We start from the raw sequence: 18,997 nt of genomic DNA on the forward strand, positions 1-18,997 counted from the left end.
TGTCTTCACCGTCGGTCCAAAGGGATCTGGACGGTGGGTGTTGCCCTGCGGTGGCTTCCCGACGACGGATCAACTGGAGGAGGACATGGTGGCCTAGCTGTTGAAGTGGCCGAGGATGCCACCATCGTCGGCGGTGCCCGTGGGTGTCGTTTTCCTCGTTGGAGACGTTGGTGGGACGTCCCTCGCTCCATTGTTTCCAAGGGAATCCTCATATCTGGAGGAGGCTACCATTGACGGCGGTGCCCGTGGGCGTCGTAGCCCTCGTTGGAGGCGTTGAGGGGCCTCCTGGATCGATGACAACGATGTCTTCGTTGTCACCCCCGTGGGTGCATCGTCTTTGGAGACATTTATCGGCTACATGAACATGTGGACGGCTTGGTGGTTGGGCGTCGGTAGGTGGTGGAGCGGTGCATCATCCTATATATCGATGGTGGTGGATCTCGACGGCGTGGCGTAGTGGAGACTCGGCGTCCGCTGGGTGGCGATGGACTCGCGAAGGAGGACAACGCTGTGTGGCGTCGTGGTGGCGTCGATGGCTGAGAGACCTGGCAAGGTCGATGCGTCAGTATCTAATCTGAGGATGGATCGATGGATAAAGGAGGTGACGGGCCTTGCAGTGTGAGCATATGGTGCCCACTGAAAGTGCGCCCGGCCGGTTTGTAACTCAGCCCAAGTATTGTGGCTTGGATGGGGGCATCCGACATTAGATGTTAGGTGCTGGTGCGATGTCTGTTTGGTATTAGGTTCGGACATTCGGCATCCCTTCATCATGGGAATAGAAGTAACGACAGGTGTTGACAAGATGGTGGCTTCAGATTACTGATATATTACTTTTTAAGGACTTTGTGAATAATTAATAAAATGGTTGCATGCATCGCCCAAATGCAGAGGCCGGGGTACATCCTCCTTTATCATTTAAAAATAATAAGTTGGGGAATGGTCAATCGGCTAGCTGATACATCAAATCATGCAAAGCCGAGTGTCGGGGCGTGGATTGGGCGGCTGGCGCCGACTTGCAGGGGCGCCATGCGGCCGGACCGCCGGAGGCAGGGCAGGGTCACAGGGAGGCACGGCTGGCGCCGAGCAGGCCGCGGGTGTGACGGAGAGGAAGGAGCGGAGGAGTCTCCGGGTGGCTCGGCGGCCGGCGAGGGGCGCCCGGCTCATGCGTCTTGCTACAGAGGGAGACCGTCTCCACAAGACCATCCGTACTCCACAAGACCATCGCCAGTGCAACGACCGACCGTCGCCGAACACCGCCCAATCATATAGCACTAGTTACAAAACAAATGATGGACGCACTTTGTGGACCCATCCAGAAGACCCACGCATCATTCGGAGGTCGTCTGTGGCAAAATAAACAAAGACCACTTTACTACTCACTCCTCTGTCCTCACACACATCGAGGTCGACTTTGCTTTGGTCTCCATCGATCTTTCGCAGTAGCAGAGCAATGGCCACCCACGCTCTCGTCTCCATCGCCGTGCTCCTCGCCGTCTGTGCCGCCCCGGGAGCGCTCGCTCAGACGGTGCAGGTCTGGTTCCAATGCTCGCCGGCGAACTACACCGCGGGGAGCACCTACGGGGCCAGCGTCCGCGGTGTGCTCAGGGACGTGGTCGCCGCCGCCGGCCGCTCCAGCGACGGCTACGCTACCGCGTTTCGCAGTCAGCAGGTGAAGGGTGGCGCGCCGTACGGGCTGGCCTTGTGCTACGCGGACGCCGGCCCGCCGGAGGTGTGCCGGCTGTGCCTGCGCATGGCGGCCGGGAACGTGACGCTGGCGTGCCCGCGCGCTGCGTCCGCCACCATGATGTACAACAACTGCCTGCTCCGGTACGTGGACCCGGCGGCGGACGGGAGGGAGCTCGCGCGGCCGGAGCCGGACACGGAGCAGAGATTCTCCTTCTACAACAACAACATGACCAGCGCCGGCGAGGCCGACAGGTACAGCGCCGCGCTCAATCGGCTAATGGACCGCCTCGCTCCTGCCGCCGCCGAGGCCGGAGCGAACGGCCGGCCGCGTACGCTTGCCGCGTTCGGGCAGACCAATATCACCGCCGACGAGAGCCTTTACGGGTTCGCGCAGTGTGTGGCGGGCCTGTCCCCCGCCGACTGCCGCCTCTGCCTCCAGAGCATCGCCGCGTCGTTGCCCATGTAAGTACTAGTATTATTTTGATCGATCGCACGCGTTCATCTACGTCGTAGAGCTGCCTGCTGCCGGCCGGCGGCGTATGAGGACTGACACCACGGCCGGACATGCATGCATGCATGTATACTCTGTATGCGTAGGACAAAAGGAGGGCGGGCCTACTCGCTGACATGCTACACGAGGTTCGAGGTGGTGCCCTTCTACATGCCGCCCAACACAACCAGGATCGTCGTGGCTCCGGCGCCGGCGCCGTCGTCCCCCTCAACAGGTGAGTTAAATGTGAACTAGCTTCATTAATGAATTGTTGGTGGGAAAGCGATGTACATGGTGAGGTCAGGTGAGTGAGTGAGGTCGTGGTCTTTCGCTACGTATTGATCGATCGACCGATCGGGTGCGATCATAAATTCTCGGCCCTCGTGATTAAAGCGGCAAGCTGGTCCCCTGAAAGGAATTCATTCACTGAATGAATCGAAACAGCGGCAGAACGTACAACCAGCCCGTGTGAGACGCTTGCTTGACTGGGGCGGTGGCGTCAACGTAGAATGAAGAAGCTTTGCAATAACTGATTAATACATGCAACTATATAATGTACCCGTTACAAAATATATAATGTATCCGGGAAGTAGTCTATTAGATTCAGTTTTTGAAAGATTCCCTCAAAAAAAAGATTAAGTTTTTGAAAGTGAAATTTTGATCAAGTTTTTTTAGAGTGTTATCAACATCTAGAATACCAGATCAATATCATTAAATTCATCATGAAATGTATTTTTATATAATGTATATTTGGTATTGTAGATATATATATTGTTCTCTATAAACTTGATTAATGTTTATGAAGTCTGACATTTGGGAAAACTATAAATGCACATTATATAATATGAAATGGACGAAGTAGCATTTATCTGTTGTAAAATGTATCATATATATTCATACACAGTTCGACCAAGAATCGCCGTAATTAACCACAAGTTTTCTTGTTGCAGCTTCTAAGCGTGGCAAGTTGGGCATAATTGTGGCAGGTATCACTTCAAAGCCCTTCCATCCCCTTCTAACCTACAAGTTGAGCAACAAAAGGATGTCTTTTTCCCTGATTACCTTGTACACATATGCTGGTTTTCATACAATTACATAATGATATATATCTTGTCAAAATAATTACTTGCTGAAAAAGTAATTATACATTTTTTTTGTTCCAGTTTCAGCGGTTGCAATAATTGTTTTGGTCACGACGTGCTCCATTATTGCTGTGAAGATTCACAGAAGTGGAAGATCTCCATTTCCATCGTTGACAGGAAAGGACTACAACGACCGACGGGACAACATCAAAGAAATATTGGGCAACTACGGCTCACTAGCTCCCAGGAGGTACAAATTCTCACACCTCAAGAAAATAACCAAATCATTTGGTGAAAAGCTAGGGGAGGGTAGCTATGGCATGGTATACAAGGGCACCCTACCAAATGGCGGCCATGTCGCTGTCAAGTTCCTTCATGACACGACCGGAAATGGAGAAGAATTTGTAAATGAGGTCATCAGCATTAGAAGGACATCCCACGTCAATGTTGTCACTCTGCTTGGTTTCTGTTTGGAAGGTTCAAAGAGAGCTCTCATCTATGATTATATGCCTAATGGGTCACTCGACAAATTCATCTACACCGAGAATTCGAAACAAGCTCTTGGATGGGAGACACTATATGGGATCGCAACGGGCATCGCGAGAGGATTGGAGTATCTTCACCGAGGGTGTAACACACGAATCATACACTTTGACATCAAGCCCCAAAACATCCTCCTAGACCAGGACTTCGTCCCGAAGATCGCCGATTTTGGTCTGGCGAAGTTGTGCAACCCCAAGGAGAGCTACCTATTGTCGATGGATGGCATGAGGGGTACAGTCGGGTTCATCGCGCCTGAGGTCTTCTCGAGGCGGTTCGGGGTCGTGTCGACAAAGTCGGATGTGTACAGCTTCGGGATGGTGCTCTTGGAAATGGTCGGTGGAAGGAGAAACTTGCGAGCAAGTGTTGAGAGGGAAAGTGAGGTGTACTTCCCGGATTGGGCTCACAGTCACCTCGCACAATTTGGGAGCTTGCAACCATTTGACTTGGGATTTGATGGACCTGAAGAGATCGCGAAGAAGATGGCCACTATCGGGCTGTGGTGCATACAGATCTCACCGGCGTCTCGCCCGACGATGAGCAAGGTTCTGGAAATGTTTGAGAAGAGCGCAGATGAACTTGAGATACCGCCAAAGCAGTTCATCTACTCACCTATACAGTGAGTTTTTTATCACTCCCTATTTATGTTGAAATGTTCGTTTTGCAGATAACTATTTGCGGTTAGCACTAGATTTAACTCGCTTTCTAATTCCATCTGCACAGTGATGACTCGGATGAACTACAGAACCAGAGCCGAGTTTCTACGGACACTAGCAGAACTAGCTAGCTAGGCCAGTTCCTGGTTTAGATGAAGTTCCTCAAGCATGGCGAGTTGCCATGGACATTGTTTCGCAAGTCTCAAGGGAGGATAAGAAGAATAAATATTAAGTAGTGCCCACTAGTTACAGATCCTCTGTTGCGTTTTAAGGCTAATAAGCTCAGGTGATAGCCGGTCGACCTTCTGCGTGTGACAAAAAAGACTGTCCATTCAGTTAATATTGTAAACAGCCAACGTTTGGTAGTTTAGACTTCAGACACGTACGGATATTCCAACATTTGGTTCACCGCTCCTACCTTCCATACTGAAATCACGTATTAGTAATTAAACAGCTTAGGGCAATCGCAAAAGGAAAATTTAAACAGCTTAAGGCATATCCAAGGCGGATCCGTAAACCTACCATAACTGTCCGGACCGCGTTGTCCAGATCGTGAAAGCCATCCAATGGCAACCTAGATCGGTCCGCGGGATGGTCCGGACGGGATTTCTACCGCAAAACAAAGACAAAAGTGGAGGAGATTTGCGAGAGTCCGAACCACTCCCAAGCCCGCTTCTTATCGCTCTGGCCCACCAAAACCCATCACCCGACCCTCCTGTGCTTTCCTTCTGATGCACGCACCGCTTACCGCACAGCATTCATGCGGGTCCAGAGCACGCGGAGGCCGGCATTGATTGCGCTGACACATGTGACCTCTCGGCCACTTCAATGGGGACGCAGGTACCCGAGGAACTAACTCTGGCCACTGCGCCGCATTTAAGCCGCGCTCGAGCTGTTGTGAAAATATATGCAGCTAGCGTTGGATGTCAACCTCCCGTATCCGTGTCCAGGGATTGGTCCCAACCTGTCCGCGGACGAATACGGAAGGTTTTTTACGGGTTGCGGCTGGAGATGCCCTTAGGGTTGCAATGCCAGCCAAACCTTAGACAACAACTTTTCAGTGTAGATGCACCACCATATACTCCATTATGTACGCATTTTAACAAATCCATCCACCCATTCAGGTTTTAGCAAAACCATTCAGCGGGACGTGCTACTGGAGAAGAGACCAAGGGACCCGTTTAGTTTGTGAGTAAATTTGCCTTAGTTTATGACACCTAAGATCAAATAAGTTTGATCAATTTAAAAAGGTGTTTGGTTCAAATCTCGGCTTAGACAAAATACTTTTTGCCACACCAGGGCCTCACATCACACACTCAAAAAGTGTTGCAAGGGCAACCTACTATTACAAGTCTTTCTCTCCCCTCTCGCAATGTGACTAGGGCAAGGCCTTCCTCCCCTCAATCTCCACCGGCAAGCCTGTGAATTCGCCCTTGCTCTGCTTGCCACTCCAGCAGCCAGTTTTGGAAGGGGGGTCCTGGACTCCTGGTGCCTTGCTCTAGCTAGTAGATATGTTACGGTTTTAGTCTTCGCAGGGGTGGCGCTCGGGCCAATGGCGGTGCTTCATCTTTAACTCGGTCATCGATCCGGTCTCCGATCCTCCTCAAGTTCGTCCTTTGAAAAAAAAGCAAGTGGGAGCACGATAACATTTCTAACACTTTATGTGTCTAGGTGGCAGTTCGTAGTGCGGCTATAAAGAATTTATCACTGTAGAGGGGTCTTTTTTCTTCTTCTTCTTTTTGTCTTTTGGGTGTAATTGGTATCTTCGTGATATTAATATATTTCTTTTGTCCTAAAAAGAACTTCTGGGAGGATTTCGATCATCAGGCTGCCCAGTTCTGCCTGACATGAGTCTCGGGGGCCACTGCACATCAGTTTGATCTAGTTATAAGCGTCCGAGGAGGACTTCAATCCTTATTTTCAAACTGATCTGAGTGGGGGGCTAATGGATTGGCGGTTTTGCAATAAGAGCTACTACTCGAGAAGATATTGATCGCCAACCTGACCACTTCTGCCCGGCCTGAGCCTAGGGGGGATACTGCACCAATTAATGTTTTTTGCTAATAAGTCTAAATTAAATGACTCGCAACCCAGCTGATGTCAAGCTAGACTGCGGCTCGGGAACTAGCATACGCGTGTTAGGTTAAAGCTACATGGCTCATGGAGCAAAATGGATTTAGTGCCCATCAGCACTTTGAGGGCTATGGCTATATAGCATGCAGAAATTACAATTAAGGACGGTAAAATCGAGCCTAAAGCGAGCCCTTTCAGCAATTTGCGCTCCTGACCGTCCGTTGTCCTGTTCTGGTTGTTTCTGGTCGTCCGATCTCCCTTAGCACTCCGTCTCTGGTTCAATGGGCCAGCTGTCCTTGGGGGATGCTACTCCGGTAGAAAAATCGGTGTATTCATGTTGATCGGGCCTATCCAGCACGGTTAACGGCCCAGTTAACCAATGTCAGTCAATCAAACGCAAACGCCCTCTCCTCTCTTGTCTCTCACCTCTGCACCGACTATCTCCTGGCCGTCACCTAAAAAAAGACTATCTCCTGGCTTCCTCCCAAACCCTACCTACCCCAATTCCTCCGCCAGCGGCCACCCGCTTGACTCTCTCCACCTCTCCGTCTACTCCGCTTCCGCCTGTACGGTGCCGCCTCTTCCTCTCCATCCAATCGTCTCTCCCTCTCTGGCGTGGACTAGCGGCACTAGCTTCCAAGGGGATTTGGTCTCGGTTGCTCGGCAGGGAGACAGCAACCGGCTACGCCAGGAACCCTAGCGCCTACTCGCAGCATAGGGCAACGGCGGGCGGCAGACTGGGCACAGCGGCGTCGAGTGACGGCAGCGGCACGCAAGCACGGGCGCGTGATACAACCTCCAGGTCACAAGTCGCAACCCACACTCTCCTCCCTATCCCTCTTCTCCAGGCACCATGTTCAGACGTGACTGCAAGGCTCCATGTAGGTACATGTTTACGTACTATAGCTTCACACCATTAATTTCATTTAATTTCTTGATTGTAAGTTTTGTACAAACTGAATCTAGGAACAAATGCAAAAATATTTCACTATGCAAACTGAATCTAGAAGTACAAAATTTAGCATCCTTCCTCGTTCACCCCTGTTCTGAAATGGTTTCACACGGTTCAGATTCAATGAATGGTCGAGGATTAATTTCATGGTTCTATGGTGTGATGTTTAGCTAGCAATTGGAAAAACCAATTAGTCAATGAATTGAAGCGGTCTTGTTTGTAAGTGTACCACCTTCTATGTTCTTAAAGAAAAGGATTTGACTTCTCTAGCTCTGCAAGTCTTGTTTGAACATCATCCTACAAAGATTGTACTCGGCGCTTGATTGACATGCATGTCATCACTTATGAGAAGTCATATTCACTACTCCCTTCATTTTTATATACAAGGCCACTATGGAATATACATTTTGCATCTATACAAGGCCACCAACAATAATTGAGGCAAAATTAATGATATTTTCTCGTACTAGCAACATGTTTAATAGTTGCATGCATGCAGTCATAATGACAGTCAACTAGTTCCTCCACTCAGTTTTCTTGCATGCATGTTGGGTATTAATGATCCCAGCAAACGAAAAGAAAGGCTGACTAGCAAAGGAGACACTACAAAAAAAATACACTTCCATGATGATACGTGTTTGTCACAGTAGATCGCGTTTTTTGTCATGCATGTACATCCATGACAAATTTATGACAGAATCAAGATAGTCATACCTGTGCTGTCGTAGAAGTGTTCCATGACATTACCAAAATTATCATCACGGAAGTGTCCACTTCCATGACGATAAATCGCGCGTCACTGAAGTGCTTTCGTCAAGGGTGACCGACACGTGGCATCCACCGTAACGGAACACCGTTAAGCTATCGGGTCGGGTTTTGGATCCGATAACCCGTTAACAGCCCCGACCAATGGGAAATTTCCACGTGTAAAATTCTGATTGGCCGAAGGGAACACCTGTCAGCTCGTCAGTGGGCCAGATGTCGCTCGTCCATTGGAGGAGACATGACTATGGTACGTTGACACGTGGTTGGGCCCAACAGAGGCCCATATAGGTTAAAAAGGCCGGCCCAATCAAAGACCCGTAGAACTTAATCAGGTACTAGTGGGCTACCCCAATAACGGCCTGCTTAATAAAGGCCCATTTACAGCCCAAAACCAGATCTGGCCTGTTAATTGTTCGCCCAATATTTGGGCCCATTTACGGCCCGAAGCCAGATCTGGCCCGTTAATTGTTCGCCCAATATTTGGGCCCATTTGCGGCCCGAAGCCAGATCTGGCCCGTTAATTGTTCGCCGAATATTCGGGCCCAACTACAGCCCAGTGACTTTCGGCCTGTTAGAGGCCTGATGTAGACATGGGCCCATTTCAGCCCGGTGTGACTTTCGGCCTGGGAATGGCCTGTGCTGCCCATAGGCCATATATGGTCCGACAGGACATCGGGCCCACTAACGGCCCGTGCTAAAGGTGGCAACAGTTAAGCCAAACGTGACTTTGGGCCTGTTAAAGGCCTGTCGCGTAATTCGGTCCGTTGATGCCTGTACTTAGCTTTCGGCCTCTTAAAGGCCCATGATATTAGTGGGCCAACTAAGGCCCGAGATATGTTTCAACCTGGTAATGGCCCGTGAGCTAACTGGGCCCATAACGGCCCGGTCTACATTTTGGCCTGTTGAAGGCCCGTCGACGACTAGTGAAAATTGAGGCCCAACATGCATTTTGGCCTGCTAAAGGCCCGTGGTTTCATCTCAGCCGTAACAGGCCAGTACAATATTCAGCCTGTTAATGGCCCAATGCTACCTGGGCCGAACTAAGTGCTGGGTCGACAAAAGGCCCAACTAAAATATAGGCCGGTGTAAGTTTGGGCCTGGTGCAATGTGTGAAGACCTCAATCATTTGGGCCCAAGAAAGACGCATGTCGGCCGAATTGTGGCCCGCTAAAAACCTGGCCCGTTATCGAATGTTTCGGCCTGGTCGACTACATCTGATTTTTTTCAGATAGCGAATGATGCTAGTAACTAGTAGGAATTAAGAACAAACCTACTCTACACAATAAAGAAATTACGGCATAGTAACTAAGAATAAACCTACACTATACAATAAAGGATTTAAGGTATATTACATCCACTGGGTATCGAAGTTCGCCACCAGTGATCATAAAGCGCAACGAAGAAGCAGATTACAAAAACTGGGCACCATTGCAGCGTAACAAAATAATACTGAACCAAGACCACTTCCAAGACAGTTCAAGAAAGGTTAGCCTTGCGGGGGAACTGCTGCGCAAGCTGCTGAGCAAGGCTGTGAGACCGGCCTAGCATGTCAGTCATAGCTTCCAGGTGTAGTTGTTTAGCGATGAGCTTCTCATTGGTGTTCTCCGCAATCTTTCTTAGAGATAGAAATTCAAGTCGAAGTTGAGTTGCAGAATGCCTTTCTGCTAGAACTTGGGACTGAAGAAGTCGAACTGATTCAGACAATGAATTATGTGAGCTTGTCTGACTGTTAGTCTCAAGTAACTTGAACACTGCATCATTACAAGACTTTGGGGTTTTCTCACTATCTTCAAGATGTTTTGCCTTCTTTGCTGCAATATATGTTGGTTTTGTCTCACAGCCTTCAGCAGACTTGTGCATGCCATCGGGCATATCACCCTGAAACAAAGCAGAGAGATGACAGGTTTTGCACGTGTATAAACAAAGATGATAACTGTTCTGTCAATTCTATCCAATTTCAAATTGGAAAATAAAAAGTAAGTTCAAAATATCAATAGCGTAATTTGGCATTGTTCATAATGCGGGGAGCTTCACCACACTACTGGATTACCATGTCAACATAACAAGCATAGATGAAGGGCAAAGAAAATCATTGTATCTATTTTTGATAATGTGCATGGCATGTTGTTCATATCATCAGCCACATCAGTAAGATAAAACAGGAGATGAAAAGGTGCAAACGTGGGCTGCTTCACCACACACTAGATTATAGATCCACAAAACCAAGCATACATATAGGGAGTATTAAGTAATGTGCATGGTATGAATAAGAAATTTGGTTTTACAAGTAAAACTTAGAACTTACGGTTCTTACGAACATGCATTTTTGTAGAAACAGCAAACTAAACAACAGTAAACGATAGGGAGTATGAGCAAATTAAACAACAATTGAGGATAAAGGCTTTAGAAGGACTGACTTACATTAACAGTTAACACCGGCTTTATAATGCCCTTCTCCATGTAAAGGGAAGGATAACTCAAGAATTTCAGCACAGAATCTTCTTCATAAGCATTGCCTGTACTCTACATTTTGTAGAGAGTAATTATAGATATGATAATACTGGAAGGGATAGAGGATAATGAAGATAAGATGCAGATTGATGCTACATAATCAACTACCAATCCCTCGAAGTACAAGCGTTACAGGAAAAAATGTACTGACAAGAGCAATGGGCTACACTTCTGCACTGGCATTGTCTGTGTATTCTACTTGTTGGTAAGATTAAATATAGATCTGATCTTTTTTAGTAAATGGTGGGCGAGGGAGATAAGATGCAGAATGCTACAAAATGAACCAATCCCTCTTCCCATAATACAAGAGTGTTTTGAACACTGGTGTACTGTACAAAACGTTCTTATATTATGGGACGGAGGGAGTAGCTGTTAATGTAAGTACAGTGATAGACCACGTTCAGTCCTTACAAGAGGACTGCAGAGCTAAACCTCTTCAAAAGCATTGGGTTGATTCTAAATTTGTGTAAGAGTCCATACGGATCTTATAATCTCCACCAAATGGGTGATTACGAGGCTAACATGTGCAGTGATGCTACATAATCAAACAGCTATGAAAGTAAGTATGGTCATACAGGGCAAGAGGCACTCACGAGAGCAATGCAGTGTGCAGTATAGTTGCGAGATTCTGTGGTCCCTTGAGAATGAATGTTCTTCTGCTAACAGTTTTCGTACAAGTGAGACATTAAGGAAAATGCAGAAATGTAGTTCAAATTGTGATGTGATATCATAGACAATACCTTACGCTGCAGCCGAGACCAATGTGTAACAAGATTATTCCAGTCACCGTCGGATAAATGTAGCACCGGAGACTTTACAGAAATTTCGTTCAGTGGCTTGCCATCGAAGTGCGCTTGCCTCAGGTAGGAACGATACTTCATCAACGAGTGCTTGAAAAGCGCAACCAACTCTTGCTCGTCATCACAATCCAGTTTGCTCCTCGCCTATTTAAAAGAATGAAATCTTGTGTCTTCTGTCAGCAGAAACATATGCAGTAATGACCATGAATAACATTAGTACATTACTTACGTGTAAGTTGCGGAGGAAGACTGGAAATCGTTCTGTGTCTGCGGTATAATCTTTCCATGAAGGAAAGATGTGCACAAAGTTCCTGACAACAACATAAGCTTCATCTTCTAAACTGGGAAGAAATGGAACAGGGGTCCTATTTGCTGCAATTGGGGCTCTCTCTGGTTCGAAAAGGGATTTGGCAACTGGATTTGGTGTACTCTTTGCTGGAATGGGGGTTTTGCATCATACAGCTGGTGCTATGTCAACTGGCATAATCTTATTGTTTGCTGCAGTTGGGGTCTGCTGAGTTGGGGCATCAGAAATGACCAGTGTAGTAGGGCTAGAGTCTGCTAGAGTTGGGGTATTTTGTGGGTCAGGTGATATTGCAACTACTCCTAATGGGCTATTTGATTTATCAGGTGCCACTACCTTTTCCAAATACTCTGCTTGTGCTCCTCCACGATCAGCAATCACCCTCTTCCTTTTGAATGTCTGATACACAACAACAACATTTGAATGGATAAATATGGTATGATGACAGATGGAATATGTACTGAAAATGGATAGGCAGGGCGTATTCACATACACGATGTGTAAACTAAGCTAATGGCAGTTCAACAAAGTAGAAGAAATGCAAAGCATCAGTTGCAAGATATGTGCAAGCAATGTAACCTTGGAAAGTTAGAGCAAGTACCTTGATGGGTGAGTAAGATAGGGCATCTTCCTCTGACTCCTCCACTAGGGGGCTACATTGACTTAGGTCTCCCTCTAGCTCAGAATCACTGTTAGGATCATATTCTGAGCATGAATCTGTAGGTGGAGAGCCTTTGCATTACATTGCATCCAGACTTGATTTCAGTTCCTTAATGCCAAGTTTGACAGCCATGGCATTGTTCTGCTTTATTCTTTTCATGCGCGCAAGCTCATAATCATTATGATGTTGTTCAGAATCTGAGATTCATGAAAACATAAAAAGTAGTCAGATTATCTATGGAATGCATTGCGGATTCAACTCGGAGAGTGTCTCCCTATAAACCCCTGCATATGCAAAGTTCACCTTCCCAACCGTGCTGACCAGACCACACACAGAAATACAAACCCCTTATGTCTCTATAACAGGCAGGCACACATTTCAAAACTGAAGTAGGAACATTAGAATCATATGAAATTCGTATTTGAACAAATAAATAAGCAATTATGAGTGGTGTAATGTTTAGCTTCAAGGGTGGAGTGTTGGTAGTGCGACACAAAGCAAGTAGGCAGATTGTATTCCATGTAAAAGATCAAAACCTATGTAAAAGCTGGAAATGACACTTGCTTTCTATACAATGCAGTGTTCGTTACCCACACATGATGGAAGAGATCACATAGAAAAATACTATTCACTCAGGTCTATGGTTCCAGTATTTAGAAACAGGGTGGTCCACCCTAAAAGAATATTGACAACAAATATGACAAGGCAGGCATAGATGTAGTGAATCAATCATTTACTTGTGAGCTTATTAGGACAAGTATGCAGAATTGTAACTGCAGTAAGAGACCGTCCAAAATCTGAATGAATAAGTTTGTCTAGCACTTATTGTTTGTAACTAATCGACGTGAATAATTGGATATTATATCGAATGAGTAAGAAAGACAAGTAAAATTGTCAACAAACCTGGCTTGCAGTAGTAATCTGGGTCAATGTCACTACGACCAACAATCCAAAATGACTAGTTTCTGTTCTAAGGGCCGGAATTTTGAAAACCATGTGAACTTTAGAGGTACTAAAGATTACCGAAATGCATCTGAACCATTAAGTGTAGGTAGCACTGAGCACACAACAAACCCTAATGACAGTCCTGCCTAATGAGTAATGAATCAATTAGAAAATGGGTGATGAGGAGTGGCTGCTGAGTGTTGAGGACGTATCTCAGGATAAATCGGGTTGGCTTGGTGGGTGCTACACGCCTGAGCCCTAAACGGACTGGGAAGGTAGGCACGGCGGCGCGCCCGGGCAGCGGTGACGCTATTGGGCGAGCGGCTCCTGGCCTCCTGTTAGTCCGGCGTCTCCTCCTAGAGTCATGTCGTCCGAAGACGGCAAGTCGCCGGCGAGGCAGACGGCTGGGGGCAAGTAGAGACCGGAAGCGGGCAGCAGAACAGAGGGGAATCGGGGCCTGGGACAACCCAAAATCCCAGGGTGGGTCGGCCCACCATGGGCACCCTGTAGAGATACACACCCGAGCGGCGAACATGCATTTTCGAAGCTAATTTAAGAACATTTAGCTGACCAATTAAACAACTCTGTTTTAATAATATCATATTCGTATTTGAACATCTAAGCTTGTTTAGCTTGATGCGTGGAGCAGTGTTATTATGACACGAAGCACGTATTCTGATCGTATAGTGATCATAAAAGGGGGAAACTCTAAGCATATTTTTTTAGCAAAAGAGGGTTTTCCCTCCGATTTCTATTAAGAAACCACCACGGAACCAACATGATCAATTAAACCCTAAGCATGATCAATTAAACCATATTATGGCTGTGCCATGGCAGATTTGAAGCTGCAAACCGGAGAAATGATATTTAGCATCCATTGTTTGCTTCGAACTAAGAACTAAATTCTAAGAGCTGAAAAGAAAGTAGAGCAACCAAGTTAAGATCTATTTTCTGGTTGAGATCAAAAATTTGAGGAGATATGAAGTACCACCTCTCTTGCGGCGCCGTGTAGGCATCGGGGGTGCGATGGCTGTCGGTGGCGTTGAAGCAGATCTGCGACGGTAGACGGGTGCATCGGGGGATAAGTCCCGTTGCGGTGGAAGAGAAGGTCGTGTGAGCGGCCCCGGCAAAGAGGACGACGGCGCCGATGAAGCGAGAGGACGCGATGAAAGGCTATTGGTTCGTCGCCATGGATGAGAAACGTCCATCTCTAGCAGTGGACGACGCGGTCTTGGTAGGCGCTCCGGCATGGTGGAGGACGGTGGCGATGGATGTGGTGGAGGACGGCGGCGATGGATGGGGTGGCGGACGGAGGCTAGTGTGGGGATGGGGTGTTCTAGCACGGGCGGTGTATGAATGGGAAAATGGAGGGAGAGGTACGAGGAACCATGTTTTTGGGACGCGCATGTCTGAAATATGGGAAAGCTACGAACTTAGCCCCCGTTTAAAATTTGGACATCTCGTCGGTTGGGGATAGGACGGTAATCTCGCATCTCGCCAATATTTGTCTAGAGCGACTTCGGGCGAGGAGAGGGTGGTTGGCGCCCATGGTTGGCGCCCATAGTGTATGAACGGGGCTGACAAGTAGGGCGGTTGTGTCACATCTGAGTGAAGTTACAAACCTGCCCCTATTGAAAATATTTGCCTACATCGATTTCGGCCGAGTCGAGTTTGTTTTGCCGCCCACCGTGTATGAATGGGGAATGGAGGGAGAAACAGAGGTCTTTCGGACGAGCTTGAATCAAATGTGTTTTGCCGCCCATGTTTGACGCCCACCGTGTCGGAATGGGCTCAGAGGCGGTCGTGTCACGTCTAATTGAAGTTACTAACCTACCCCTATTTAGAGAAGTGGAAATCAGGCCGATGGATTGTCCGTGTAATGGGTAGACAGTAATTTCCATTTCCCAAACACTTGGCTTCGGGAAGCCAACGTGGGAGTGGACATTTTGCAGCTTCTTTCGAATTTTGGGACAGTAAGCATCCATGTTTACCCTGGCAACTAAATTCGAATCCATTTTGTATTCCTATATGAATCTTTAAAAATCGTTCTATGTGTTTTTATATATCTTCAAAAGGACGACAAATATGTATTCCACTGTCATATATGAATATGGTTTATAAATGCCGATACTCAAATTCAGAAACTAGTATCCAGTTTAAGGTGAATTCGAATATTTGGAACACTTCATGTCCAACTCAAATGTCACACGCAGCATAATGTGTGCTCCCATTTAGATATGTACACAAGCGATGTATCAAGATTCAAATACCGAGTCAATCAACCAATAATGTACAGAACTAACAGACATATAAACACTTATAGAGTATATGGATCAATAATATCAACTAACATACATAAGCCATGCCGTTGTACTTTTTTTGGCTACAACAACATCTTTTCTTTAGCCAGCATCTTAGCCCTTTCCGATGCGTGCCACTTATGGTCCATCTATACTACTACTATTGCTAATGCACATTCAGCCCGATTGGCATATTTGTAGGTCTGGCACAGCAATCCAAATGAAATGTCTCTGAGTCTTATCAATTAATACAGACTTGTGCTCAAATAAAATTACAAACCAAAAAACAAAAACAAAATTACATGATCTCTAAAACAAATGGTTTGATTGATTACATGAACAGACAACACAAAGGTTATTCAACTATGGAAAGAACATTTCACCTATGATTTACCAAGTAGGAACTTAATTTCCTTTTTTCCTTCAGGACCTTAACAATCTGGCCAGTCTCAGCTTGCTTCGTTTTGAAATCCACCAAATATTTAATGGTTGTCTTGAGTACTGCTTGTGATTGTGATGTTTGCTTCCTCAACATGTCAACTTCATCTCTAAGTGCAGAAGCAGAATCTCTTTCTACCACTAGTTTAGCCTCTAGAGCATCAGCAGTTGGCAATTCATAATGCACGATTGGACCGGTGCCACTGCTGTGGGATGATGCAACGTCCATGGGGACCTCGCTCTTTGATCTTGGGCTAACCTGTTTTGCCATTAAAGTTCTGATTGGATTCAGAAAAGTTGAAATTAGCAAAACATCTCAACTGGGAGTTATAACAGCAAACCAGTTAAACAAACAAGGAATTAAAGAGTTTTAATTGGATGCTAAAAAGTACTCCCTCCGTCCCATAATGTAAGACGTTTTTTAACACTATGCTAGTGTCAAAAAAAACGTCCTATATTATGGGACGGAGGGAGTAGTTATTAACATCATTGTAACCCGTTGTTGCAGCAGCAAATCAGTTAAACAAACAAGTAGATATTTTAGTTAAGGCAAACAGGTAATTCTTAACAGTAAGTATCAAACACATAGATAGGCGCAGTCTACAATATGATTAACAGGCTGTGGCATTATGTAATCAGTAGCAAACTAAATTAAGCCAAGCAACGTAATTGAACAATTTTGCAATAAGTGGATAACTAAAATTCCGAGAAGCAGGTAACTGAACTTATGCTAGTTCTTTGTACAGACACACTGCAACTTCTTTTTCGCTTACAAGGTTGTACAAAGGAGTCCATGGCATCAATTGCTTGGATACGCAGTCCCAATACTTCTTTCTTCCCACACTGCATGGGTAAGTCGAATGGTTAATCTGGTAAGATGGTGCATCCTTGATATGTTATATGAGGACGTGTAGTCAGACTAGTTGTAGCCAAACACACTACAAGAAATATGTCAACTTGTGACCACCACTATTGGTCACTGAAAGGTCACAAATTTCCATTTACGACCTTTTTGTGACCAAAAACAGAAGGTCAAAAGCTGGCCGTCGTAAACTGACTATAGCGACCTTTCTTCTGGAATGGTCAAAGACGTTTACGACCAAAATATTCCTACTGTGGCGTTTTGGTCACTAGCAACCTCCCCAAGCCACGTAGGCATCCAGCGTGGCAAGCTGATGTGGCACAAGATTCAGCCCGGTCCAATTCGGTTTTCTACATGGGCCGAGCCCATTAATTCGGCCTTTTTATTGTTTTTTTCATGTGAATTTTTGGTCGGCTACATGGGCCACGCCCTACAATTCGGCCTTTTAATTTTCTAGGCCATGGCCCTTTTGCAAACCATTTCATTAGGCCTTTTTGTAAGGTTTTACAGAAATGCACAATATTCCAGCCCACTATTATTTGGGCTGTAGCATTTTTGACCCAGTAGACCATTTGGTCATTTTATTATTCCCTGATTTCCAGTTTACACATTTGAACAGCAAACACTCAATAATTCTCTCAATTAAATGATTAAATTCAGAAATCATTCATCCAAATACACACAACAGCACATACAAGTATGCCCGTCCAACCTCAACTAAAACAAGCAAAAACAGATACACATCAACTAAAGTTGTGGTGCGCTTCCATCACAGCAGTAGCAACCTAAGCGACATTAGATCATCAAAAAGAAACAATGCCATCAACATGAGGTGGTAATCCAACTTCAACACTTTGTGAGGAGCAGCGCCACCAGGAGGATGCCGATCGCCTCTGGTACCTGGCCACAGGTCACATCAGAAATATTCAGAAATCAGTTGAACATAATTGACTACAAAAGAAATCAGAATTGAATAGAATTGTCATGCTTATCTACTTTCAGGAAAGTTAATACATATTTCCATGCTTGTCTATCAAAGAAATTGTATCAACTTAACACTTAGTCATGCATAAGTGTTTCACATCAAAAACATACAGCAGTGCAGACTCAAAATTGTATCAACTTAACACTTAGTCATGCATAAGCGTTTCACATCAAAAACATACAAAATTTGGAGTAGGAAACTAAATCTCTAAATACTCCAGCTGCAAATACTACTAACACTAATAGGCCAGTAGCAAATACTGTATTTTTGGAGTTCTAACAAATGTTCAGTAATTTATGGAGTACAGCAGCAACATCACGTTAAGAAAGTGAGCTAAATCATCACATTTTCAACTCTAAAGGTGCGGCAGGTCCTAACCCTATCATAGGCATACGCGCAAACAGGTGCATGACAGTGTTAAGTTTTATACAAGGATGTGGCTTATTGAAACTGAAAGTCCAAGTAAAAGTCGTCAAGAGCAAAAATAATGAAATGTTTAGTCCCAGGTTTGTGAACTACGCAGCAATTCTTTTAAACTTGTAATACGGAGGCTGAGTTAGTATGCAGAATGTCTGTAAGCTACAACATGGCCCATCCAAGCACAGCCCAACCCGTCAGCTACAAAGAACATGAAATAAAAACAAAATACCATACTTGATTGGTGCTTTATTTTTTTTGTTCTTACACGGGCCGCTAATAAATAAAGAGTCAGAAAAGCGTCTGAATGGAATCGAGGCTCTGTTTCAGGTAGCAAAGTGGCAAGCAATCTATTTGTGCAGCAGCAATTCTAGGCTTCACTCTGCTCATGATCTACTAATGACTTCTAGCATAAAAAAACACTTCTGGCCTAGTAAGCAACAGTATAGCATGCACTTATTAAATTCTTAAGAGTAGCACATGCATTGTCTATTAAGGGAATCATCTGTTACAATTTGTGTTAAAATCTC

At 45.7% G+C, this 18,997-nt stretch overlaps 1 protein-coding gene across 2 annotated transcripts; it reads left to right on the forward strand.

Annotated features, from left to right (window-relative positions):
- The first annotated feature begins 1,324 nt into the window (after window positions 1-1,324).
- LOC119310945 (LEAF RUST 10 DISEASE-RESISTANCE LOCUS RECEPTOR-LIKE PROTEIN KINASE-like 2.4) lies at window positions 1,325-4,869 on the forward strand. 2 transcript variants are annotated; one of them, XM_037586564.1, is made up of 5 exons: window positions 1,327-2,148; window positions 2,284-2,411; window positions 3,127-3,162; window positions 3,340-4,417; window positions 4,522-4,869. In XM_037586564.1, exons 1-5 carry the CDS (start codon window positions 1,451-1,453, stop codon window positions 4,583-4,585), a joined length of 2,004 nt encoding a protein of 667 aa, XP_037442461.1. In that variant the 5' UTR covers window positions 1,327-1,450; the 3' UTR covers window positions 4,586-4,869. The 2 variants fall into 2 exon arrangements, with proteins under 2 accessions (XP_037442462.1, XP_037442461.1); XM_037586565.1 differs by lacking the exon at window positions 4,522-4,869 and having other exon boundaries at window positions 1,325-2,148; window positions 3,340-4,421.
- The last annotated feature ends 14,128 nt before the right edge of the window (window positions 4,870-18,997 follow it).

This window comes from Triticum dicoccoides, chromosome 5B, assembly GCF_002162155.2.
Source record: "Triticum dicoccoides isolate Atlit2015 ecotype Zavitan chromosome 5B, WEW_v2.0, whole genome shotgun sequence".
Lineage (NCBI taxonomy): Eukaryota > Viridiplantae > Streptophyta > Magnoliopsida > Poales > Poaceae > Triticum > Triticum dicoccoides.

What these genes read in the sequence shown, in the direction of transcription:
- LOC119310945 (XM_037586564.1), top strand. Translation starts at nt 1,451, where the DNA reads ATGGCCACCCACGCTCTCGTCTCCATCGCCGTGCTCCTCGCCGTCTGT. An exon ending in GCCGTCGTCCCCCTCAACAG is followed by an intron (nt 2,412 to 3,126) that starts GTGAGTTAAATG and finishes TTCTTGTTGCAG; the next exon opens with CTTCTAAGCGTGGCAAGTTG. An exon ending in GTTGGGCATAATTGTGGCAG is followed by an intron (nt 3,163 to 3,339) that starts GTATCACTTCAA and finishes TTTTTGTTCCAG; the next exon opens with TTTCAGCGGTTGCAATAATT.